Consider the following 26,927-nt stretch of genomic DNA (forward strand, 5'->3'; position numbering starts at 1 on the left):
GTTCTCTCCCGCTTATGTGTGCCTCACCCCCCTGCCTCCCTGCAGTGAAGCTGGGTTAGGGCTGTGCCCTGGGCAGGAGGTTGTATTAATAAGACATAGTGCCTTGAAAAGGTATAGATCAGAGCAGAAAACAGTGCCCTGGGCAGATCCACAGTGAGTGAAGGTGTTAGGGAAGGGAAGAAAGATAGCTAGAAAGAGACAAACTGAGGGGAAGACATAACGCTTTGGGTATAGTAATAGAACATGTCTATGAAAGAACAGAAAACAAAGACTTGGAGAGGGGAAGAAGGGATGATAAGGTCTAGAATGATGAGCGTAGCAGGAGGGCTTATAAATGGGGGGAGCGATGGGAAAGATTTGAAAGATCTGTGGTATAGCCGAGGTGTCTTGAGGCACTTGGTTTGAGAAGAAGATTGGTAAATCAGCGAGAGATAGAGATGAAAAAGGTGTCTTAAAGAGATGCAGGTCTCTGAGTTTAAGCAAAAGCCCCACTGTGAAAACAAAGTAAGTCACGAAAGAAAAAATAAAACCCAGTCCATCTCCCTGACCACTGATTTATCGCCAACTTATCTCTTTCCTCATTCATGCCCCTACTTTCCAATTACCTTTTCATTTATAAAAGTAGACTGTTTATCAAGATGCCAAACAAAGTCAAACTAAAGTAATGACTTGGGTTGGGACAAGGGGAGAGAAAGAAAATGAGACAGCATCCTTTTATTTATCACCATGATTTCCATGAAGGAGTCCATTTCACACTCTTGTTAGCATGCCAACAGTTTTTTTTTTTTTTTTTAAACAAGGAGACAAAAGCTGTTTGGCTATGCCAATCTAAAACTGTCTGAAACTACTATACCAAGCACATCCTTTATTAAAGCCATTGTGATGGTAATTTTGTCACCTCTAATGGACAATTAGATATGCTAGCAGATAGAAAGCACTCTGCATAACAATCTCTGGGTTCTAATTACCTCACCAAATGGCGTGGTTGTTCGTGCGCCTATGGATCACTAAAGCAATAAGACAGAGAAGCACAGATAGATTGAAGGTGAAAAGGGGCAGTTGCCATATTAAACGTATCCCACACTGATAAAGGCCTGATGGATGAGGAGCAGCGTGAACTTTCATACATCTGCCAAATAATGGCTCCCTTGAAGAATTTCCTTTAGTGGGCTGAAGTCACTGCTGGAAGCGTTTGTATTGACATATAGTGAAAGATGTTCTGCATTATGGCGTCAAGAGTGTTTGATTTTAGAGCCCGTTTGTTAAATTTATTGAAAAAAATCAAAGCTCTATTTTGGTTTTGGAGAAATAAGCTAGATCTACTTGTAATGACACAAGAAGCAAAATGTTTCTGTAGTTTTCACATCTGAGCTCTTCACGCAGCTCCCATCTGAAAACATTACAGTTGGTTAGCTCATGAGTCAGGAGTCAGCTGTATTTAAATCCAAATCTGATGCAGGGTTGTTTTCTTTGATCAAATCATATAACTGTGCTTACTCAGTCCAAATGAAGCAGATTATTGCTGCTGAGTTGTTGCCTGTAAAAATCAGGGTGCTTCTTTTTACCACACTTCAGTCAAGACTATAAAATGTTCACAGAAATTTGTGAATTAAATATAAGTTTCTTTTTGAGTGATGAGCTAGAAAGATTCTTGTCCTGGTTGTAATAGTGTTTAACTGTCAGCAGAGATATTTTAAAAACATATGACCTTGAATGTTGCAACCAAAGAAGTCTGAAAGCTGAGGCCAAAACTGTGATCCCAAGCAACTGCACAGCCTTTCCTTTCAGTCCACATTTTTAGATTTGTTTCTGCTATGCTTACCATTGCCATTAAGTGGCATGAAGATAATTATTAGACATTCTGCTTTTTGGCTCCTGATAGCTCTCAGATACGTCTGAATTAATATCCCTATGACATTTAATAAAAGTAAGTAAATAAAAGCATCTCTAAAAAAGGTAACTATGTTGTCAATGCTTGTGACAGGTAATAACTTTACACTCAGTAGTTCCTTTTCCAATTATGCCAGCACCTATTTCACTTTTTCAGAGACAAGTATTTGTTTTGTAAATGTTTTTACTAACTTGTAAAAGCTTGAATGAATTCTTCAGATTTAGACTTCTGTCGAAGTAGAGGGTAAAAGTTAAATGTTTAATGCTTAATGTCCACTTAACTTTTTTTTTTATCATGTTGCTTTGCTTTCACACTTGGAGCGTTTCACAAGGAGAGTCCAACTGTAAGAGCAATACTTTATGTCCTTTTTACATGAAAAAGAAAGTTGATTTCATGTTCTTTATCACCAGGTTCATCCGTGTTGTGATGTTTTTGTTACTTTTTTGTTACTGCCTAATAGTTAAAAAGCACTTGTCATTTGTTGGTCTCAAACTGGCGTCCCGTGGTTGAAAGTGTTGCACGTAATGCTACCATCCCCAGCATGGATTGCAGAGGACAGGACACTGAATTATAAAGAAATGAGCTACGAGGTCTAAAGGATGTTGTGACTTGTTGGAATAAAACAATACCGAGTCCAGTAAAGGAGAGTACACTAGATACTGGCATCTAGTCTTTGAGCAAATAATATAATATTGTAACTATGTCCTCTTGTAATAGAACTGATGGGACAGCCCTGTATGCGGTCCAAAGCGATGCAGTTTCTCTAATCTCCAGGGCCATTTATACTCTATGCCAGGGCTACTCAGTTCAGTCCTACGAGGGCTGTAATCCAGCAATTTCCCATGTATCCCTGCTCCAACACACCTGACTCAAATTAATGACTCATTGTACAGAACTTGACAGGCTGTCTGATCCATTTAATTAGATTCAGGTGTTGAAAAAGGAATAAACCCTCACGCTAAAGATACGCAGCCTTCCTTCCATCTCCGGCATCTATTTTATCTACGCATAATTTGGACTGTTTTCACAGCTCTTGCGTCACATAGCTGCCGTGCTACCAGCACAAGGAACAAACAAGAGGAAGCTGCAATGTCTTTAATGGCCGCTGTGGTGGCTTCTTTTAATGCATTTTTCTGAGAACAGAGATTTTCACGATCTTGCCATTTTTCTGAAACTGACGTCACAACTCGAAGGGGAACTCTGCGTTGCCCTCCAGTGGATGTATTGGCTAACTATGCAAACATAAAAGGACACGTAGAAAAATGATGGCGGTGATGTTTGAAACAGACATACCTGTTTACAGACGTAATGGGAGTGTAAATGAGCCTTGACTTGTGAAAAATAGGAGTCAATTGCCTGTCCTGGTAGACCCTGTCAGGAGTGTTCTGGCCAAGAAACATAGCCCTGAGGATCAGTAGACCTCCTAGCCCTGAACCAAGTTGTAGCAGGATTGCGACTATCAAAGTTTGCTTACAGCCAAACAACAAAACTTGTAGGTTATGTTTAACACTTTTATTTACTGGTTTGCTGGGCAGTCTGACAACCAGCTTTGGCTGTCTGCTCCAGTCTACATCTTTTCTCCTGGGTTCTCTGCACACTAGTGCAGATAAAGACAGGCAGTGATTACTGATGAAGTCCTGCTGTGACAGTCTGTCCCACCTGCCACCAATCCCTGAACCACAGCCCCACTGCTGCCCCCTACAGCTGAGCCTAACCTCCACACACCACAAGTTGAGTTAATGGTGAAGAGGGATGCAAAGCTCTGGAGTTACTACATTCTATGACCTGATCTTTGGGTAATGATCAAAAATTAAAGGCTTTGAGTACATGCAACTGGAAAAGATTTTCTTTGGAATGTGATTATACACAATCTGGGAGATTTGGTGAGAAATTTGGAAAAATCGTGGGATGTAGACCCATTACTGCTGCAAACAGAGGAGCCAGTTCAAGTGGTTCAGGCCCCCTGACTTTAAGCCAAATCAAGACTTCCTTGAGTCGTCATATCTCCTTGCTGTAAGTGGACAGTGGAAATGGGTGGAGAACATGCTGGAAACATGAAATGGATTAAGCAGTTAGTTCTTGTATTTTTTTTTATTTTTTATTTTTTATGGTTTTAGTAACTTTGCCCTCATTCTTCATCTTTCCTTACAGGCAATGAGCTATTATACCGTAACCGGGATGGGGATGTCATCAAGTTCAACATTGACACAGATGAACAAACCATCTTGGTGCATAACAAGAAATTTGTAAGTCCTTTTTAACCTTTTCTTTTAATCTTTTTTTCTTATAACCGCGGGACAAAAGAGCTGACCTTGGCTGTTCATGAATTAAATTAAAGCTGTCCTTTAAGGGTCAGCAAATCAAAGCCCCTCAAACCTTTATATATAAATATATATTTTTAGTAAAACTTAATCAAACGAGCTGTTATATCAGTGGAATGTGAACTGCAAATGTAAAAGTTAGAGCTTAGTTATGTGGGCCAACATTCAAATGGAGATGTAGCTTCAATGCTGCATTAGCTCAGGAGACGATACACAACATTATGTCTGCCATCAAATTGCCAAGCCCTAGTGCAAAGATTAATGCCATCCCCATTTGCTTCAGGAGACAAGCAATCTGTCAAAGACAGGCATTTAAGGAGTAGTTTAATGAAAACAGCACGCATGGTTAGAGTTCTCATCTTTTTACGTGCACTTTTTTTTTTTTACTTACATCTTCCTCTGGTTCACAGGAAATGTACAAAGCCAGCAAGTATGAGGTGTCCCCTGACATGAAGCATGTGCTGTTGGCCTACAACGTTGCACCGGTGAGCCTCTCATATGTTTATTTGAATTAGCAAACTGACAAATATGTCAGCTGCTTTAAAAGAGGGAGGAGAAAGAGGAAGGGGGCATGCAGCGGAGTGGGGGCATGGGGGGAAAAGGAAGGAGCAAAGGAAGAAAAATGTAATCATGGCAGGCTGTGAAGGCCTGTCGCACACCGTTTCCTGTCATCGGCAGCGGCGGGGACTAGCACAGCCGAGCAGAACTGTAGCGAGGAAAGCAAAAACACAAACAAACCCCTCGGCGCTTCACAGGCAGAAGGAGATGAGATCGGCAGTGAGAGCAGGAGGTATTGGTTAGGAATTTATCATTTCTGTGCAGCTGTAGAATAAAGTGCCCCATGACTACATCAGCTCTGCCAGCCCCTTGATATGCATCAAAGCATTTCAGCTCCTAATATAGGTAGATCAGATATATTGAATCATTTGGCAAGCTAGTGTTTGTGTGTTCACTTTATTCTGCCTCACCGAGATGCTGTAGAGAGAATTTGTTTCTGTTGTTAGTCTGTGAAGGATGCCTGCAGATATATAATCTTGTGTTATTGCCTGAGATGAACAGAAACCATTACGACACAGTGGAGTGTGTTGTACTGCATGTGTTTGCATGTATTATCCATCCAAAGCTCCATCACTTTGATAGATGACAGTTCGTCCTCCTATATGTTCACTGTAGCAGCACACAGTGAAGATCAAATACATATTAAACCCTGTGTTTGCATAATCTACATTTGAATGTGGATGTGTCCCAAGGGGGAAGTGACTTACTACACTTGTGCACCTTTAATGAATGCTGAACCTTTGGTGAGTGAACAGAGAATGAGAGAACATGCATTCTGCTGAAGTGAAAATGTACACAGCATCATTATGCACTTGGCTTGTGATAGATTTGTTGGTGTGATGTCTCCTGAAAATATCTCATGCATGCCTTCTGCTCTGCATCATCTTTTAGAGTTGATCCATGTGTGGATGTGTTTTTTTTTAATACCACTGCTCCATGTTGGTTTCTGACTTTTCAAATAATCAGATCGTTTAATTAGCTCCTCCTTTAGTTTTCTATGTGTTGTAACAAGTATGTTTGCATGTGTACTGTGAAGTCCTGTATTCATCTTCCTTTCAGCTTCCCGCAGTTCCTAGAGACATTCCTGTTTGTTTGTTTTTGTAGTTACATCTCATCACAGCAGTAACTAATCAGCATTTTTGTCTATTTGATACGTAGCAGTTTGGTAATGACTACTGCGCAGCCCAAATGCTTTACAGATTCTACAAGTAATGAAATCAGGAACAAACGATTGAAACAATTACAGTACAAAACTCCAGCATTATCAAACAATTAAAAAGGTCAACCGTTAAAAGTGACTTTTAAGAAGCAACTTAATAAACTTCCTGTTTTAACTGGCTTTTCTTTAGGCTTTTGTTGTATTTCTTATTTTCTTGTTTCTGTTTGTGAAGCACTTACTAACTTTTATCTTGCTTACTTTACTAAAAGAGGAATCTAAACTCATCTGTATGAGCTCTTTGTGTGGTGGGCCCAATAAGAAAAGGCCAGATCACCTTTAGTGACAACTTGTTATTTAGGAATCGTTAGATGGGTCCCAGTGGTTGAGCTGGATCACAAGGGTTTAAAAGGTCACATAAATTGACATGGGCCTGACCAATTATGGTTTTAAAAACAAGCACTGAAATAGTTCAATTATTTTGAAGCTTACAGACAGCCAGTGAAGGGCCACAGAGACTGCTGTGAAATGCTCGCTGATCCATTTACTTTGTTTTTCCTTTCTGATGCCAGATTAAGGTACATTGTAATAATCCAGTCTGGACCGGATAAAAGCTTGTATGACCTTCTCTAAATCAGCATGGGAGAGGAAACTCCTCATCATAGTCAGTTGTGCAAAATAACACTTTAGTTGCTTTAGTATCAAGAGAGAATTCAGACTAGAATATGACACTTACTGTATGCTTTGTACATCTTTATGAAAATTTTGATAGAGCAAACTTCTGATTAAAGTCTGTTGTGCAGGGCAAGACTGTAATGTCTCCAGGTTTCGCAATATCAATGATCAAACCACTATTGACAGCTGTGTCAGATGCTGAGTTCAAGGCAAGGCAAATTTATTTGTATAGCACATTTCATGTACAAGACAATTCAAAGTGCTTTACATAAAACATTTCAGCAGGGTGCAGAAAGCAATAATAATGAAAAAAAAAAAAAAAAAAAAAAACAGATCCTATTCTGTTCTATACTGTCTACTATAATTTACTGTAGTCCAGTATCAGTCAGGGCTCCCCTCATTACCGCCAGCTGATTAGAAACACTGCAGCTTGACTCATTACCAGAACAAAAAGGGCACAAGCACATCACCCCGGTATTCACCACCGTACACTGGCTTCCTGTTGGATTTAATATTGATTTTTAAAAGCCTTAAAATTTTTAAAGCCTTAAATGGCCTAGCACCCAAATGCATTTTAGACTTATTGACCTGGTGTGTGCCCTCCCGATAACTGACATCCACAGATGGTGGCCTGCTAAGTATTCCCTGATCACAGTTTGTGGTCTGGAAATACCATTAGAGTCCCAATCTTATTAAATTCCTTGCCCACTGAACCCAGTCACATTACAACACTACCTATCTTCAAACTTTCCTCTTTCAAAAAGCCCTGGGTATTGTCTGATATAATTATCAATGTATCTATCTCACCTTATCCCTTCTTGTAAAGCAATTTATAACATTATTATTATTATTATTATTATTATTATTATTATTATTATTCAAGATCATTAAAATTCCTGAGTCTTTATCTGACCAGTGCAGCAAAGGCACTTTTGTAGGATGAAAAATACCTGATTGAAATTTTCTCAAAACTTTGATTGTGAGTAATAAAAGTTATCAGTTGTGAAGCCATAACTTTCGTTGAAACCTTGGATAAAATGGAAGTCAAGAAATGGGTTAAAAAACACGATTTAAAAGCTCCTGATATGATTACTACAAACACATTCCTATGTTAATTATATGTGTGATTTCTGTACTTGATAAACTTAGCAAAAGAAGTTAAAAAATGTTTAGCTGATTATTTCTCTTTCATAAGGATACCAAATGGTGTTGTATTACATTGTTAGAATAGAATAGAATAGAATAGAATAGAATAGAATAGAATAGAATAGAATAGGACTTTGTTGATCCCTTGGGCACTTGCCCCCAGAGATATTAGAGCTTCAGAAGCAGTGTAGCACTTATTTACATAAGAGAAACAATAGTCATGGAATAAAAAGAAGAGAAGAAAAATATTGTATACATACATGCACACGCACACACACACATACATACATATGTACATAAATACTCATATAAAAATTTATGAATAAATATTAATGCACAACTGTAAAATGTACCTGTTATTGCACATAGCGTAGCCCAATATGTGAAAAAAGAAACGCTCCGTGTTTATAGATTAGTCACCTTACAATGAAATATAACCTGTAAGCATCATGCTTCTGGGGAATGAGCAACCTACAGCTGAACACTTGCGTATTGACACTCATAAAACATCCCAGTGTCTCTTACAATCTTCTGCTGCCAGGTGTGAATCAGTCACAGATGTATGACTGGTGCATAATGGATAGAAATATTAGAATGAATTCCATACCTACAGAATCTAGAACTTAACTCCACCCTACTGGATTAAAACTTTCCCTCCTCCAGAGTCAGGATCATCATAGAGTAGCTCCAGAAATTGGGAATGAAGAGGATGGAGTGGTTTGCTGTAAGCCAAATGAACACAAGTGGGATCATCTTGGTCGTGCTGTAGCTGCTTGAGTGACCAACACAACCCCACCAGTTGACCTTCAATGATTCCTGGTTGAGGAATGGGATGCCATCCCACAGCAAAATATGAGCAGGCTGGTGAACATCATAAGGAGGGGGTTGCCATCCTGTTGTGTCTGCATATGGATCTTTCCTGACTGTAAATTTAGACAAAGTGTAAAAATGGAAAATTGCAGGAGATTTTTAGAGATATGTTTAGCTGTGTCTTTCATTCAACAGAAGCACAATTTTTATACATTATATGTCTTTGTGAAGATGACGACTCACACTTATGGTATTATTAAAGGGGAGAAATAATCGACCAAACACACCATTTCCTAACTTTTTTTTTTTCTTTTCTGAAATTAGATTTTTTCTTAGCCATAGATTATAGTTCTGAGATTATGTAAATAAGGCTAAGTTCAAACTGCAGGCTGAAGTGACCCAAATCCAATTTTTTGCCCCTATGCGACCTGTATCTGATCTTTTTCATAACAGTCTGAACTACACAAATCAGATTTTTTCAAATGCGACCCATGCCACTTGTAAATGTGGTCCTAAATCTGATACGTTTCTGATCTTTTGCCATGCGACTTCAGTCTGAGCGGCCAGGCCGCATTAATCCGCCCTGCATGTCATACAGGACATTGTTTATAAACTCTTATCTGTAAAGGCGCTCACATCACTCTCCCACCACTCCTGGCTGCGACTCCGTCCCAACATGTTTCTCTGTACAGACGTTGCTGCCGCTGCTCCGCAAGATGCCATGGCCAAAATTCTGGCTCTCCTCTTTTGTAATCTCCTCCTTAAAACGATGCCATTGAAAATGTGCTGGCTACGGTTGGACAATAACTGTGTGTGTGTGTGACATCACACACACGCACTTTGGGTGCACAAAAGGTTCATACACGAGATCACTTTTTTGAACGGACTCTCAAAAAAACCCGGGGTGGAACGGAGGAGACCATTCAGTGGTCTCCTTGGATGCACCCCGTGTCGACTCGCCTCTCAGTTTTAATTGCACCGAGACACCAAAACACAAGAAACACAACACACAAACAACACCTGGGGGGCATGGCATGCGGTGCATGCCGGGCGGCTCCCTGCTCATTGCGGTCACTGCCCCTCAATTTTAATTGCACACAACACACACTACATAAACAGTCAGGAGCGGGGAGGGAGAGGGTATTGGGGACCTCTCACACCCTTGTTCCCCCTGTGTGTGGCTGGGGCGGAAGGAAATTTTCTGGTGTGTTCATGTACAGGTGTAACAGTTTGTTGTCTGGTGATGGTGTGGACTGAAGGGTCGTTTACTTCTGTCTGTGATCTTTTTGTCTCCTTTCTTCTTTCCCTTTTGCTCTTTTTGCTATTTTCCATCTTTTAATGTCCCCTCCGGTCAGGTCCAGCAAGATTACATAGATTCCGTGATTCAAAGTAAATAAATAAATTAATTAATCACATTATCAAGAGGAGCCTTACCCATAGGCCTCCCCTTGGCAGAGCAAATTTGTTCAGCACGATACAGCAACCAGATTATCATTTTGCTGCTATGATGCTGGACAGGACAAGTTAAAAAAAAAACAAAAAAAACAAATTGAGCATTATGCCCTGCAGTGTGAACCTAGCCTGAGATTAAATCTTAAATAAATAATGGACAAATGAATGGATTATAAAACTGCTTTGCTTTCACATACATTATATACTGCAGCAAGATGAGATATTAAGCTCAAGGTTCTTTAGGGGATCTTGAGATACTCCTGTTTTCACTCTAAAATGGCACACACAGTAGCATGGACCAATTTGACTTTGGGGTCATTTATATTAACATTACTTTATCAAACCTTTCCAGTGCTTTTGAAATTATGTATTATAATTAGGGCTGTCAAATCATTACAGTTTTAATCAGATTAATCACAGCTTTCAAATTAATTAATCATGATTAATCACAGCTTACAAATGAATCATGATTAATCACCATTTGTGACTTTACATGAAATTTGCCCGTTTTTGCTATCAGATATCAGATTTGCTATCATATCAGATGTCCAATGGTCAGTAAATGCAGCATGTCATGTACTTCTATATATCGTTCTAAATCATCCCTACCGTGTTCTAGATCATAATTCAGAATTTATATATCATCATCTCACCAACCGTCTCCATGGTGAAAATATGTCATAAAACCAGTAGATGTGACGACTGAAGTTGAACAGTTAACATTGATGAAGAAACTCTGATAAAACTGATGATCTGTCTTAACACACCTTTTTCCTTTTATCATTGAAGTGTGAGTCATTGTGCAGCAGTGATTAAAGTCCTACAGCAGCATCACCCAAAGTAAACACCTGTTGATAAATTAGATCATTGGCTCTTTGTTTTAAAAGTTTTTCTTCGTGTTTTTTTTTTTTTTTTTACATTAGATGATCTGTTTAGTTGTAATAATCAGTTCAATATTTCATAAAATCTATACATAAAAAAGGTCTCATTTGTCCCCCCTTTTCCTGGTCAGTGCTCCTGCCTGGCCCCCCGTTTGTAGACCCGCCCCTGCATAGCTGAAGTATAAATCCGGTCTACCACCAGCCAACTACTGTGTTAGAGAAGGTCCTGCCAAAAACAGTACTTTTGGGTAATTATGTGATGTTGTGAACCATGAACTGCTAGTTTCTTCCTTCTTAGCTTAACGATAAACAAACTCAAGAAGAAAGAAAAGCCGATCAGCTGATCACAACAGCATTCATGATTCACAGAACAACATAAGAGGAAGAGGAGGAGGAGAGAAAGAAAGGGCGGACACGTTGGTGCAAAATGCAGGATAAGTTTTTAAAAAATAATAAATAAATAAAAGGAAAAGTGCAGGTGTGGAACCCTCTCATCGCCTCTCCACATCCTGCCATCATAACAGAGAAATGGCGGATGTATTGGGCTTGTCATGCCGCGCATGAGTTAATCACGTTAAAAAATATTAACGCAATTAATTACATAAATTAATTACCGCCATTAATGTGCTATTTTTGACAGCCCTCATTATATTATTAATATAGCATGCTCTTTATATTCACTTTGTTCGTTTTATTTGTAAATTCCAAGGATTTATTATCATCAGTGGTAAATCTGTTTAGTTTTTATTTTTAGTTGTTTTATTATTTTCCAAGAAAAAAAGGTTATGTAATGTTGAACTTTGAATGCGTCAGTGCTTTTACTAAACAACAGAATAAAGAAAACAAGTTCTGATAATGTGTTTTTTTTCTTTTTCCAGGTTTATGAGCATTCCTACACAGCCTTCTACATCATCTGTAGTCTGGAGACTCCGTAAGTAGCCGTCAGGGCTGCCTGGGCCATTCAAACTGAATTTTCATATACTATCCAGTAATATCTCTTCTAACCTTCCTGACAGAGACTCATTCACATCTGTTCTCACAACTGCCTTCCACAAAACACTACAGCTTCTTACCAAAACCTCCACTGAGGATAACTTAGAGGTGAACAGGCTGCCATGTAATCAGTGGTCTCAATTTATTGAGACAAAATGTGCAGATTTGATTTGCATCTATCCTCATCACTCACTCTGTAACAATACACTTTAAATTAGATTCAGTCATATTTTGAAAATTACCCTCTAAACAAGAGTAGTGACTAATGTCTTTCTATAAAACAAAAAAGCTACAGTATATTTCTGTTTTTTTTTTTCTCTTTCAAATTTCAAAAATAAGTGCAAACGAAAGGGGGCTTAAAGCAAACTCTTAGGCACCTTGTGGTTTGTAGTAAAACCCCCGATGGCAGCTATCACAGCTATCACAGCTTGCAAACAATTTTCTGAGAGATGTTTTTTGGATTTTTAGTCCTTTCCACAGATTTTCAGTGATATTTGGTCAATCCAGCCCTGTGGATAACAGTTGGAAAGATGTTTTCATGAAATTCTGCACCCCTTTTCTTCTCAAACAAACCTTTTCTGAGTGGAGCTCTAACATTTTACTTCATTTCCATCAGATCAGAAGATTTATTAACTTAGCTGTTCACTTACATGTTAAAAAGAATTTAATAGCAAAGATGCAGAAGAGGTTTTCTCTTTGATTTCTCTTCCACAGGAGTCACATTTGAGGTGTGGTTGCACAGTTAAGATAGTGCACTACTACTCCAGTCTTTTTCAGTCAAACCAAGGCTTTGACGAACTTCTGTGCCTTTTTCTTCTTAGTAGGTCAGTTATTTTGATTTAAAGTGCTAGGCAGCTACTTAAAAAGTCGCCGTGATTACCAATTGTTGGGATGAGGTTGTAGGAGTGAGGCTATTTATAAAACATTTAAGTTGGAATCACATGCCATTTTCTAGCCATGTGTGTGAACAAACCCAAACAGGCTAATCAGAGTGTGATAATTTGGTAGAGGTTTTCTCCTAAGGTTGTGCTCCGTTCCTTTTCACCCAATTTAAAATGGTAAAAGTCAACAGTTGACACATTTGTCTGGCTTCAAATGTTGAGAAGGTTGTTTAATATTTAACTTGATGTATTACAGATATTTAACAATGTTTTACTCATCATTTAAGTCAACCTTGGCACTGAAAGTGTTTGTGCACAATTTGTATTATGTACTTTCCTTGGACTATCAGGTAACAGGATGACAGCATCAGCAGCAGCTTTTTTCCTTAAATATATTTACGTACTGCCACCCAGTGGTAATGCACTGGAAAACCCTCTCTGCTGATGACCTCATTCATCCTCAGCTGCAGACAAAGACATAGAGGCAGTGGCATCTCTAAATCAGCAACCTGCACTGCACAGCACTTTTCCCAATAAGGAGAGGTGACACTGTTACACAGTGCTGGTATTTATGGATACACTTAAACCTTTGTTCTCAGATGTTCTACACTTGTTCCACTGTCACAGCAGTTCTGGGAGCAGGCAGCCGCTGTGTTTGTGTTGCAGGTCTTTATTTATGTCTAATTGGGTTGTTCCTACTGTCTTTGCATCTCAGGGAGACGTGGAACCTGAACCCTCCTGAGGTGCGAAATGCTCAGTTACAATACGCAGGCTGGGGCCCCCAAGATCAGCAGCTGGTAAAAAGATATATTATTCCTACTTTCATCACCAGTGATTCAGTTCATAAAACCAAAAAGAGAGAAAAGCCTTCACCCGTTACAAGGAAACATGTATTTCTTCATTTGTAGTTAAGGACAGATGAAACTTTTTTTTTACTTTTCACCTTATTCTGCCAAGAAAGTTCCATTAAGAGGAAACATTTCTTCTTCCAGGGAGTCTTGGTTGTGACAACAGCTTGCCCATCTTTCATAAAGCTTTGGGGTGGAAGTTTTGTTTCAAAGTCTTAAAGCAGCGGGTACTGAAAGCTATACTGGTGAAAGAAATCTTTGTGTAAACACTGTGTTGGTAGCACAGGATTTCTTAGGGTCTTCATTTAACACCAGAAAAAGGAAGCACACTATTACTTCTGGCTTATAGTGTCTTTGGAGCTGCCAGTATTTGGTGATTTAATGTGGGCAAAGTAAACAAAAAACATATTCTAACATGTGGCTGGCTTAATATAGTAAACTAAAAGTGTGATTTGATCAGTTTCCAGTTCTAGTGTTAAGAAAATTTGTCCAATTCTTTGGCACAACTCAGCACTGAATAAGCTGATAATATATATATAAGATGATATTGTGTGATGAATTCGTGATCTTGTATTTAAACATAGGACTTTTATAGGGAAAATTAGCACTGCCTCTAGCACTACATGACAACATCTGGGTCCAACTTGACTCACAGCAGTCTGACGACTACTTCTGATGTCCAATCCTTTTGAATTCTTGCTTGTGATGTTCTTACTCTCAAATGTTAGTCGCTTTGGAGAAAAACATCTGCCAAATGACTTTAGAATAGAATAGAATAGAATAATAATGTTTCATCATATATTCATTCATTGAACGGTGGCTTCACTTTTTACCACATAATGTAGCTTACTTGCTCACAGTGGACCTTTAAGTTATCTTATTTTATGTGTATGTTTGAAGATGGTAATCCATGAAACTGGTTTCTTTAGAGAACCAGGCGGCCATCTGCTTATACTCCCGTAAACAGTCAAAGTCAAAAGCCTGGTAGCCTCTACACTGTGTGATTCTTAGCTGTCAGATAAGAAAGGTTCAAAGACACCTGATGCAAAGGTCTTTGTAACTGAAGCTATCCAGAAATAAATCTCTGACAGTGTCAAAGCTATAGAATGACTATTGTGCAGTGTCTCTGGTGCTATGGAAAGGTAAATGTTTATCAGAATACAAGATGTTAAAGATTTGATGTGAGACCTTGTAGGATACGATATTAGGGGTGTTCAATATTGTATCATTGATGATAATATTGCACCTTTCCGGCGCAATGATGTCATTTAACTGCGCCTCTACCAGTGCAACACAGTGGAGTTAAGCTGAGTGAGTGAACATGTAAACATGGCAGAGCAAAGCAGAGTGCGGCTGTGCAAAATAAAGAATGTTGATTTTAGCTCCAAACAAGCACAAAAGTGGAAATATTAACAAAAAACTCAGCTTGTTAAAAAAATTTTGCCATAATACCCTCACATGTCACATGTTCCTAAAGACAGTACAGTACACTTCTGCTACTCCCGAAGATGAATCCGCGCAAACACCAGAAGTAAACCCGCTGCCATTACCATGCAACTGACATGAGAGCACATATCGTTCTTATTCTTCTCAATGAGCAACAACGCTGCCATAGACGCTCCCGCATCCCAAAGTTCTCACACGAGGTCTGGCGTAGTTTTGAAATAATATTGCCAAAAAATAATTTCATTTTTTGGCAGCATTGTTGATCCCTATAGGAGCCATTACATTTACCAATTTCAGTGCAGAGTATATGGCTACATTGCTTGTGTCCTTGAGCCAGATGAAGGCCTCATTTATAGCTGTTCTCCGAGGAAAACATCTCCTTTATAATAATTAAGCTCTGAGTCGTTCCCCTTCTCCCTTCTCACCATTTAACCCTGGTCATATGTTCATTAGATCTTTTTTTTTTCTTCATTACATAGAAGATTGAATGCTCCAATCTTAATAACTTGCAGGGTGCAGCTGTTTTGCATGCTAGAAGGACTTAATGAAATTAAAAGCTAGTGCAAGCTATGGGGAGAAGTTAGCTGCAGCTAGTGGTTGTTTTCCAGGCCAAGCAAGCAAATGCTAGCATGCTATCCGTCTGTTCTGGACCTAGTCAGTAGTTGATAGCACAGAGCCCAGGCTGAATGAATGAGAAGTTGTTAGAGGATTGTGTATGATTGATAACGGCGTAAGTCTAAAAACTTTGTGAACTTTTTTTAAACCTCGCTATGATTAAATGAGATTTTTGAATAAACCAATTTCAAATTGAATGCAGGTATTTGAATCACAAGAAGAGGTCCTTTGTAACTCTTCAAAAATTAGTCATCCTCTGTCTTCATCATAACATAATCAAACTTGTCAGAGCATTAATGAGCTTCAGTCTTGTGGTTTGCAGGGAGGTTATAATGTAAGTGATTACATCCTGCAGCACAATGCTATTAATTACCTTCTATATCATCAGTTGATTAATTAAAACAGTTGCTAGACTGATGTAGCTTCAGTTTTGCACCATCAGTCACGAGGTGCTTTCAGTAAGGATGGAGCACAGCATCTGGTTTCCCTAAAGATTTACATATCCTGTGTAAGAAGTTGTGGTTAAAGAGAAAAAAAAAATCCATCCGCTACAACACACAAGCACAGACTTCAAGCCAAAGCTTGTGTTGTCATATATAGACTTTAATCTTTGTAAATCAGCTCACCTGTTATTCTGTTCCAGAATCACTTGTCCACTTGATTAAACCTCCATTTTCTCCTACATTGAAAGTGCTTTCATACATGTCCATCCAAAACACACCTGTCCAGCCACATTATGCAATTTGTTAGTCTAAACAGCATCTTAAAAGCAACATTTTGTAAAATGCTCAGTTTTTTTTTTTAAACTGAGGAATGTAAATTCTCTAGTAAAGAGAAGAATGGGCGGCTAATCTTTACCACAGAGCAAGTGTGGATGCTTACTGTACCCTCAGGACGTATTGCATTAGTGGGAATTCGAGTGGAAAAGAGAGATGGTGGGAAACTGCAACATAGACTTTGTCCAAATCACTTAGCAGTGTAATGTGTTTTCTTTGCCCTGAAACGGTGTGTAATTTCCTTAGTCACATCATTTTAAGCTTATGCTGGCCAGTTATTGATTAAATGAAGACTTGCTGTGAATTCAATAGCACACTTCCTTAAAAGTAGAGGGCTCTCTGTGCATTTCTCTTGGCTTCTCCAAGCTTAGAAGGTAAACATAGTGCTCTCATTTTTCTGTGAGCAAAATTCAACTCAATTTGTTATCAACTGCTACAGACTCCTAATAGTGGATAATATTAACAGATAAGAGAACAATTACCACTGGTTTTTCAGCATGCAGGTGGAATGAAATCAGGTCTGGTGTTAAAACATCCTGAGCTCTGACTTCTTATTTCCAAGGTACATGGAGAGCACCATCAATGAAAAATAAACCCAGAAATTAGCATGCACCATTTTTCTTTGGAGGTTAGGTTTTCTGAAAATGTGCTACATTTCTCTCTCTCTCTCTCTCTTTTTTTTTTTTTTTTTTTTTTTTGTGAAATTGTTTAATCTGTTTACAGATCTGTGCTTTAACGAATTCCATGCAGAAGTTTGTGGACTGAAGGATTAATCCCCTCAGATTCATGACTGATCTTTGTCATGCTCACAGATGAAACGTGCTACTGATTAAGACTTTGGCCTCTTAAAAGGTTATGGGTCTGAATGGAGATGCAGCAGCAGAGTCACACCATATAATGGCAACATTCAGAAATCTCATCCCTCACCAAGACCACTGCTTTTTCAAATTTTTAAGAGAAGTGATCATGATTCACAATCAAATTTTCAATGCCAAAAAACGGAAAGACAAACATCAACAATCACACACATTACCAGACTGAGACAGCAATAGATCAGGAAGTATTCTGGGAGGTGATATTGCTATTTTTATAAATAATCTCATGGCTGTGAAGAGAGTGTTGATTGCTCTAAATGCTTCAGTTCCTCACAGGAAAGGGATGACTTGGTGGAACCAAATACTATAGCCTGATATAAATTTTAAGCTCCTGTAAATGATCTATTTTACTTTTAGCATTGATTGTTATAGATGTGTATGTTGACATTTCTGTTAAATCAGATTATTTATCAGCAATATTTCAGAAAGATGCACAAAAGTTGTTGGGTTTTCAGTACTATGTAACTCTGGATTGGTTGCCGCTACAGATGCACATATATGCAGGCAAAGAATGAACATGTACCTTATCCCTCCTATTATCCTCAAATATTACTAACACATTTCCCCCCTGGGGTTAATCTGACCCCAGGGATATTTGTTTCCAGAAAATGATTTACCGAAAATTGTTGATCAAGTTTTAGTGGTGTTTTCAACATGACTTACTGCATATCTGGTAGGACCTGGAACCATTTTGATAATATTAGAAGCACTAGGTCTGCCCTACTGTTGAAGTTGCAAGTATCTGTCCGTTGATTTTAACTCTGTATCTTGATGGTCTTGCTTCAGGCCTAGTCTTCTTTTGCTTTGTGTCTGAAACAGTGACAACCAAGAACATTATCCAGTCCCAATTCCTTCCATTTTACCTTCCAATCTATTTTTTATTCTTCCAGATGGTGTAGGTGGTTTTTTTCTTCTGGAGATCAAAGAGTAGTGGTCACCTCGCTATCTAAATGCTCCCCTAGTTCTCGAGCCTAGGGTTGGATAACTCTCTACTTCTTCAATGGAAGAGTAAAAAGAGGATCCTCACCTCTGTGAAACGTAGTCAGAACAAGTGATAATGTCAAGTGTATAAATTAGGATTGGGTGTTTGTGTCAAGACAGTATTAATAGTATTGCCATCATTTCTCTGTCTTCTTTTCAATGTCAGGTTTAATTTCAGTTTTTGTTTCTGAGTCTGATATCAGATTTGAGATCCAATCATTTTACTGCTGTAGCACAAATTATATACACCTTAAAAGAAAACAAAACAGGGTAGTATCTTGGATAGATGTGAATCACCTCTAGAAAGCTGTGCCTATGGGTCAATAAAGTGAGTATCAGTATCACCATTTTCCTTTCCTGCTCTGTAATTCACTCAATATCTAATGTAGTGTCAGTAATGAGCGATGTCATGGGTGCTGCTGTGGTTTCACTTATCCAAACAAAGCAAAATGTTCAGATTCTGTAATATGTGCTCTGAATATTCTCAGAGCAGATTTCCACCTTCCTTCAGAGAATGGGGCCAGGTCTTCTCTCTGTGCTGTGGCCTAGATTGGCTTCTATACAGGGACTCCATCTGCACCAAGCTGACGCCAAATCACATGGGGCTCACAGCTTGCGTCTCCTCAAGAGAAACTAATTGTGACAGATCCTGCAGCTTTTTCAAAGATGCAGCCTCTCTTGAAGAAACTTTTATCTGGCAAATTTTACATTGTTTATACAAAATGTCACATTTTTAGACAAACTGTATTCTAAAAGATTAAATCACTGAATTCATCTAGTAGTAAAACATTAATATGGAATTAGACTGCTGCAAGATTAGACTCTCTGCTGTGCAAAGTTTAATCATTTAGGTTGGCCAAAGAGTATATTTGTTGGAAACCACTTACAGGCTTATCGCTATTATAGTTGCTTAAGGCAAGAAATTTTCTAATTGATGACACATTGTGTAAGCCATTTTCTAAAATAGCTGGGCATTTATGTCAGCATGGCATCAGTGCTGTACCATTTTAAGACTCTAGTGCCGCTTTACCAAGTTCACCGTAGGTTCTGATCTATTATTCTCTGTAATGAAGGAGTCAACCATCAGTGATCTTGAAAGCCATGCAGGCCTGAAGGGATGGGGTGTCAAAGTCAAAATCTCTTCCCAAGGTTTGCCTCCTCATCAAGACATTAAAGGACTTATTTTTCTTTTTTTGTTGTTCTTTTGTCAAGAACTGTTTTTTCCTCTAATCAAAACCTGCCTTTGCAAATGTGAGTGTTGATGATTTGTGTGTCACAAACAAAAATTTCCCTGTTAGAAATACTAACAAGGTAACAGCTCATTCAATATATAAAAAAGCCTGAAGACATTCAGCTGCATAAGGACACTTCAGCAAGATGAGTGCTTTTTATAAAATCATGATCCTACTTTTTTTTTTTTTTTAATATGTTTTGTCTCTTTCTTGGCTTGTAGATCTTCATTTTTGAGAACAACATCTACTATCGATCAAAAGTGGAAAGCCGCTCGATTCGTCTGGTATCTACCGGCAAGGAAGGCTCCATCTTCAATGGTCTCAGTGACTGGCTATATGAAGGTAATGTAGAAAAGCATTCAGCCATTAAGGTATTACTGTGTCCAGACTGGTGAATGTCTTATGTGTTTATGCTAAGCTAACCCCCTTCTAGTTTGAGGGAAAATATATTTTAGAAGACTTAAAAAATGGAAGTGATGAGGTCTGCTGAAGATGCAAAGCAGTTGGTGCTATAATTTTGGGGCTATGACACAAAATGACGGTCTTGTCTGTGCACTGACCTCAATTTCAGAACAACTAATGTGTGATCTAGACAGCAAATATGGTTACAAAAGGTCAGAGATTTACAAAGGACCTGGTCAATTAAGTGCTTTGTAGCTTTAAAATCCAGCCTAAAACACTCAGGGTACCAGCAAAAGGAAGAAAGCACTAGGGAGATGTGCAGATGCTCACATGTGGAGAAATGAGCCGCAGCATTTTGGATCAGCTTATCTGTTTCTTCAATTTAAAATTGGGGTCTAATATAACTGTAAGGTTTTTATAAAAGGATTTACATATGGTTTAAGGCCACCCAGATCCAAATATGAAGCACTATTAACATCATTAGGCCGAAATATTACTTACGTTTTATCCTCATTAATAATTCAAAAGGTTCCTTAACTTTTTGCCCTCTGGACCTTAATATATCTTCATATAACTTTATAATCTAATATGTAGAACATGTCATTATGAAGAAAAAAAACTTGGTGGAAGTCATTTATTTTGTTCCATATGTTTGGCAACATGCTTCTATTAGCAAGTTTACACCTAAATATTTCCAACCATCAATTAGTTAATATCACATGGCTTACTTATAATGTCTATTAAGCTCAACCTTTTTTCCAGTCTGTTACCAAGGAACAATATTTTTGAGACTGGAAACAAAGCAAGAGCTAGCAGAGCTGTGTTATTATCATGTGAAGCAGCCCAGTTTTTGCTAAATTTTCAAGTTGAGGATCAGGAATGAATCCTTACTGCCAGGCCTCAAGCTAAATGTTGCTGAAATAAAAATTCAGGCGAACTCAGCCGTCCATGAAAGGTGGTTTTTAGCTGTAACAATGATCAGCAGTGGCTCATCCAGTTCAAAACTTTATTTTGGGATTGACACACTTTGTTTCTGTAACACTTAAACAATGCAGATATGAGCTAAATACTGGATGCTATTATCATGCATATGGTGTGAACCCTTTTTTCTAATCTTAGATTGCAGTCCTTAATATACTGTACATTTCTTATGTACACTTGACGAGTTGAACAAACCTTTCTGGTTTTAATAACAATATGTACACTGTACTCATTTCTGCTCTGTCTTCTCTCTGTATGCTGATAGGAATTAATGCAACAGTATGACTCCAGTGTCTGCAAACACATTAATATTTTGCATGAAGCATTTAATTTCTTGCAGGTAAATTGGAAATGAATATTCTGTTAATTTCCCATTGCTTTACACAGCCTGGAAAATGAATGAATGTTCTACATGAGTTATTTTGCATTAATTCAGCGGCTCTGTGTGAATGCGTGTGTTGTACATTGTCATACAAATGTCACAGTGCTTTCCAAGCTTCGATACCACTGATCAAGGCTCACCTATGTGCCTCTCTGTATAAACCAGGATGGGGACTGTGTTCGCATTCAGCTAATGAATTTATATCTGCTGTGCTGGCTGCTCCTGTGGAACGGTGCTATAATAACAGGGCGAGAGGGAAATGGGGAGCAGCGCACTCACAGATGCTCAGATTAGGAAGAGGCAGCCTGCACAGAACAAGCAGTTAATCCTGCTGCAACTCTGAGAAGACTCACATATCTGTTTGAAAATGTAAATTTCAGCCTCTTGGGAGACTTTTGAGGCTTTGGTTGCTGTGATGATGAAGTTAGCTGATGTCAACAGTGCATCGCTCACCCACAGCTGATCTTATCTCTGTATTAATCAGGCTGGTATTTGAAACCACCTCCATCCTTCAGGCATGCTTTCCATCCACAGTCATTTAAACATTAATCAGAGTGTTACTGCTGTATCTGACCTTGTGACTCATATTTATGGACTGCTGAAGGCCCTGTAATTTACACTCATCATTTATTGATGGTTAATTCTTTCACAGAGAGATGAACTGCAACGTCAAATTCAAAATGTGAAGATAAAATTGAATAATAGATAAATTGAATTGTATTTTGTAGCCAAAGCTTGTTCTAACTCCCAACTCGCCCTGTACTAATGCTTTGTTGTGAGAAGTATTACCAATATGGCAATATGGAAAATGTTTCATTGTGTACTTTAATACCAAAACCATGATGTTTTCCTAAGCTTAACCCCAGGTCTAAACTACCATGCAGGGGAGAGAAAGCCTTCGTACTTGTAGCTCCTAAATTATGGAACCGACTGCACCTGCATGAGCAGCAGAATTGAGCTTAAAACACATTCTTATTCCTTGGCTTTACTCTTCCAACATGAGTGATTTTTTTTGTTTATTTGTACTGTCGTAGATAAATTCTTTATCAAAAGGGCTTGCTGATATTAAGAGTCTGCAGACAGAGGTCTTTAATGATCTTCTTTTATTCGGCCGAACAGGGGGACACCCTTCAGGATCAAAAGACCACGATCATCCTTCTGTACCTCTTATATAGCCTGCCTGTTACTATTTCAGTATACACACACACAGCCTTTTAGGGCTGACTGGTAATTAGTTGACATCACTTTGATATCATGTTATAATGTCATACTATTAATATTGTGCTGACCAGGGCCACTGCACCTGTTGTTTTTCAACTCAACTCTGATATATTAATACTTCCACATTTCCCCCTTTCAAATATTTCAGAGTAATCGGCCCTAAGACGATACTCTGAAACTTACAATAGGGAAACCTTTTTAAGCACACTTGTCCACACACGCAGGTCTCAAGCATAACATAGGAGCCAATCTGAACCTCCCGTACGAGGGCGAAAAAACCCCGAAGGGAGAAAAAATTCCCCTGTGCCCCCCCTCTGGGCGAGCACCGGTAACTTTTGATCTTACTTGACACTCAGGCACGGGTAGGCCAGTGGACCCCTGCATGAGACCTTCTAAGTACTATGACAGAAAGTAACCATACACACACAACAAAGAAACTTCATTACAATCTGATTTCACAAGGATAACCTATTACAGAAGATTTCTGACTACAAAAACCACACGTGAATAACACAAGATAGAGTCTTTTTCCAGTCCGGAGGCAAACAGGAGTGTTGGGTCACCAGCCTTTCGTCACAGGCTGCCGACCCTTTGTCCAACCGACTGTAGTTCTATTGAGACGTCACAGGTCCAACTCAGTACGGACCAATTGGGCAGCCATGATGACAGAGGTCTGTTTCTTGAGACTCGTACTCCATGCTCTCCTCAGGGCGGGAACGATGCACATGCCAAACAAGAAAAGAAGGATCAGAACCAAAGCTGACCCAACTCCCACCTTTATCAATACATTTTTCCAGTCAGCCATTAACTGGTCCAACCAATCAAGAGACCAGTCGCTCTTCCCAGCATGCTCTCGCACCTCCCTTCCCACCCGTATTATCTCGTCCATGGCAGATGTAAAGGAACCATCTGGCGCTGTGTTAGCTGGAATAAAGGCGGTATTTGCCACCTGGTAAGGTTCACACAATTCCTGGATTTTGTAACCCCTATATTTATTCAAATAACCATGCATCCTCTGGGCCCCATAAAGTAATCTACACTTCATACCACACATCGGGAGCCCGAAGAAAGCATTCGTCGTTGTAGACTTGAACGCTTCCTCTTTACACACTCGGCGTTGTTCCTGGGCACACTCCCAAGAGCTGTACTTATCTGGGACAACAACCGGAGGGGCTCCAGGCGCCTTTGAGCACCATATGCATTCCTCCGATGTCATTTCCTTTACTGACAGCCAAGCCCAGCGATACCAAGTGTTGGCCATCGCTTCCTTCCATAAGTAATCTTCACTAGGTTTCAACCCTCGTACTTCCGGTTGCCCCTTTACATTCTTGACCTCCCCCCCCTTTAATGTTTTATCATGATAACTATTTACCAAAGTATCTAACCCTTGAGGGGGGAGGGTGAATGACTCAACCACCCCATTGTCTGTTTGGCCATCAGTAACCACGGTGGGCTGCTGTTCAGGTGTAAAATCAACTTTATTCACAACAGGGGTGTTAACTGTGGTCTGGTGCTCCCTGAGCACCGTGTACATCAACCATCCCAGGATTCACTGGAATGTTATGCCCCTCTACATCTTGTTCCTTAATTGATCTTACTTTCCGCCTATGTTGTGCCAAAAGGGCAACATCTGTCTGAAATACTGAGTCACGGGTAGTGTGTAGATGTGTGCGGGTGCATGCCGGCAAGAGACCTGACTGATAATGACATTTGGCATGTGAGTCGTACCCCCCTTGGCCACTGAGGTCGCTCCCTCGTTGCGCAGATGCCCCTCTGTTTCCTTGAGAAGGCCCTGGTGATGGGACGACGTGGTGGCTGCTGCTTCGGGTCCGGATTGGTTGAATTGCCCATGTCCACATTACTGTCCCGAACAACAGAAGAAACCAAAGGAATGTCAAACTCAACATCATCGGGCGGCAACTCTGAATCTGCCCTAACAGGACTATCTTCGTCAGCTGCATGCGAAGCGATACTTCCCCTTTTGGGGGACTGGTCATTTGAGAACGCTGTACAATCCGACCAGTCCCCAGGGCCCGTTTTGCAGTTGTTGGTCGTAGGTGCCAACGAACAATGGTTCAGATGATGCCAAGCGACGCTCCCTTCGACCTGGACCGCAGTCGGTGTGGCACGGACCACCGTGTAAGGACCTCGGCGTCTAGGAGTGTTCCACTTTCTTCGAAACTCCTTAATGTACACCTTATCCCCGGGCACCACTGGACCAGATGTCACAGAGACAGGTTTTGGCTCGTTCGCTTTTTTCTGAAAATAAATTGCTTTATGGATAGCAGACAACTGTTTCATATAACTGTGCAGCTCCTTCTCCAACTGCTCCAGCGGGGGCCCCTTAAAAGGACCCCGAAACTGCGGGCCCGGCATGGGACGACCTGTTAACATTTCATGAGGAGACAAATGTGTGACCCGATGAGCTTGCATGCGATAACTCATTAGGGCCAACGGTAATGCGTCATGCCACCGCAAACCAGTACATGCACAAATCTTATTAATTTCTGCTTTAAGTGTGCCATTCACTCGTTCCACCCCTCCCTGACTGGAGGGAGTGTAGATGCTTCCATGGCGGACTTTGATTCCGAGCTGACGCAGAACGCCCTCGTAGACCAGAAAGTAACCATACACAAGCGCATCCGTCACCAATGCCTGCAGGTACGGCGCCCAATAACCCTGTTGTTGTATTCGATGTATCACCTCATCTCGCCCACAGTGGTCTGGTTTATGACACTGCCATGTGAACAGCTGCGAGGCCCTGGTAGCAGGGGGGCCACCCTCGTGCTACGTCGTCCAACCTTGCACTGTAGTAAGCGATGGGTTGTTTCCTTCCACCAGCACATGAGTCTTGTGCCAATACAGCCGCTGCATACATGTTACATCTGTTTGAAACATAAAGATGAAAAGTTTTATCATAGTCAGGCATTTTCAGCGCTGGGGCATTTTGCAGTCCCTGCTTGAGCACATCAAAAGCCAACAGTGCCTCTGTGGTCCACTCCAAAGACTTCTTTAAAGTCTTGGCTTCAGAGGACTTCAGGAGATCCCTGAGCGGCGCCGTCTTTACTGCGTAGTCCTCCAACCACTCCGCGCTGAATCCTGTGATACCTAAAAAGGTCATTAGTTGCGCGCATGTCTGTGGACGCGGTGCTCGACTTATGCCTTTGAGGTGGTCAGAAGACAGAGCTATTGTTCCATGGGAGATTACTCTGCCAAGGAATTCCACCTGAGGCTGGCAGAATTGCAGTTTTGTCCGAGAAGCTTTGTGTCCACATTCTGCCAGTCTCTGCAGCACTTTGATCGAGTCGCGCTGACAATCTTCAATGGTGTCTGAACAAATCAATATATCGTCTACATACCGGATTAGGACGCCGCTCAAATCCAGCTCCTGTAGATCCTGACTCACCACACGATCAAACCACGCGGGGCTGCTTGTCAGTCCCTGGGGCATTCTGGCGTAGCTGTATTGTCGACCTCTAAAGGTAAATGAAAACAGATATCGTGACTCTTCTGCCAGAGGGATACTGAAAAATGCTGAACACAGATCCACTACTGTAAAAAACTTAGCTTTAGTAGGGATGGCATTCAACAGTGTGTGAGGATTTGCGAAGTCTGCAGCGACATCTTCAAGAATGGCATTGATTGCCCTTAGATCATGGACCAGTCGGTATTTTGATTTATCTGCTTTTAGAACTGCAAGAATTGGGGTGTTACAAGGACTAGAAATCTCAATCAGCACTCCTGCTTTTTTTTTTTTTTTTAAAAACCATCAATTAGGATTCCAATCCCTTCTTCATCTGCGGGATTAAGTTTGTATTGCGGCCGCCAAGGTAAAACTGCACCTGGTTTTAATTTGACAGTAACTGGGCTGGCTGAAACTGCCAGTCCCACATCCGTCTCATGTCTGGACCACAGTTGGTCCGGAACCTGTGTTAAAATATCGGTTTCCAGATCACTGTTAAATCCAAGGGGGTTGGTTTTGCATGTCATCATTATGCTTTTTCCTGGTAGCACCACCATCTGAGGTGTTGCTTGTAATGACAGATCACACCTAATCCTTAACATTGATCCATCATCTGAAAGAGAGATTAATGGGTTGTCTGTACTTTTCCATGTTAAATGCTCTGCAGTTCTTACCATTGGACCGAGGTCCCTGGACTGGTATCCTGGGTTTACCAACAGTGTAATGTGTGGTAAGGATTGTGTAACACAGTACCATTTATCAATAAAGGTATTGTGGTTTACCTTTAATGCTGCGCCTTGGCCTCCAATCAGGATATATGGAGCCTGTATTTTAACCATCACTCCATCCGTCTCCTTTTCCCACTTATCCTTAAATGTTGAGCTGGCTGATGGATCAAAGAACATTGTACAGTGAGGAGGTAATGTTGGTGGAGAACCTTC

At 40.0% G+C, this 26,927-nt stretch overlaps 1 protein-coding gene across 6 annotated transcripts in view; it reads left to right on the top strand.

Moving 5' to 3' along the window:
* LOC121628587 (dipeptidyl aminopeptidase-like protein 6) overlaps nt 1-26,927 on the top strand; it is a 293,653-nt gene that overhangs the window by 228,749 nt on the left and 37,977 nt on the right. For 5 of the 6 annotated variants that reach the window (XM_041967678.1, XM_041967679.1, XM_041967675.1 and 2 more), the window contains 5 exons: nt 4,043-4,137; nt 4,623-4,697; nt 11,769-11,821; nt 13,480-13,561; nt 19,759-19,879. In XM_041967678.1, the coding sequence (XP_041823612.1) occupies nt 4,043-4,137; nt 4,623-4,697; nt 11,769-11,821; nt 13,480-13,561; nt 19,759-19,879 (426 nt within the window). Of the gene's footprint in view, nt 1-3,784; nt 3,963-4,042; nt 4,138-4,622; nt 4,698-11,768; nt 11,822-13,479; nt 13,562-19,758; nt 19,880-26,927 lie in introns of those variants that run through there. The other variant, XM_041967680.1, reaches the window with a different exon arrangement.

This window comes from Melanotaenia boesemani, chromosome 18, assembly GCF_017639745.1.
Source record: "Melanotaenia boesemani isolate fMelBoe1 chromosome 18, fMelBoe1.pri, whole genome shotgun sequence".
Taxonomy (NCBI): domain Eukaryota; kingdom Metazoa; phylum Chordata; class Actinopteri; order Atheriniformes; family Melanotaeniidae; genus Melanotaenia; species Melanotaenia boesemani.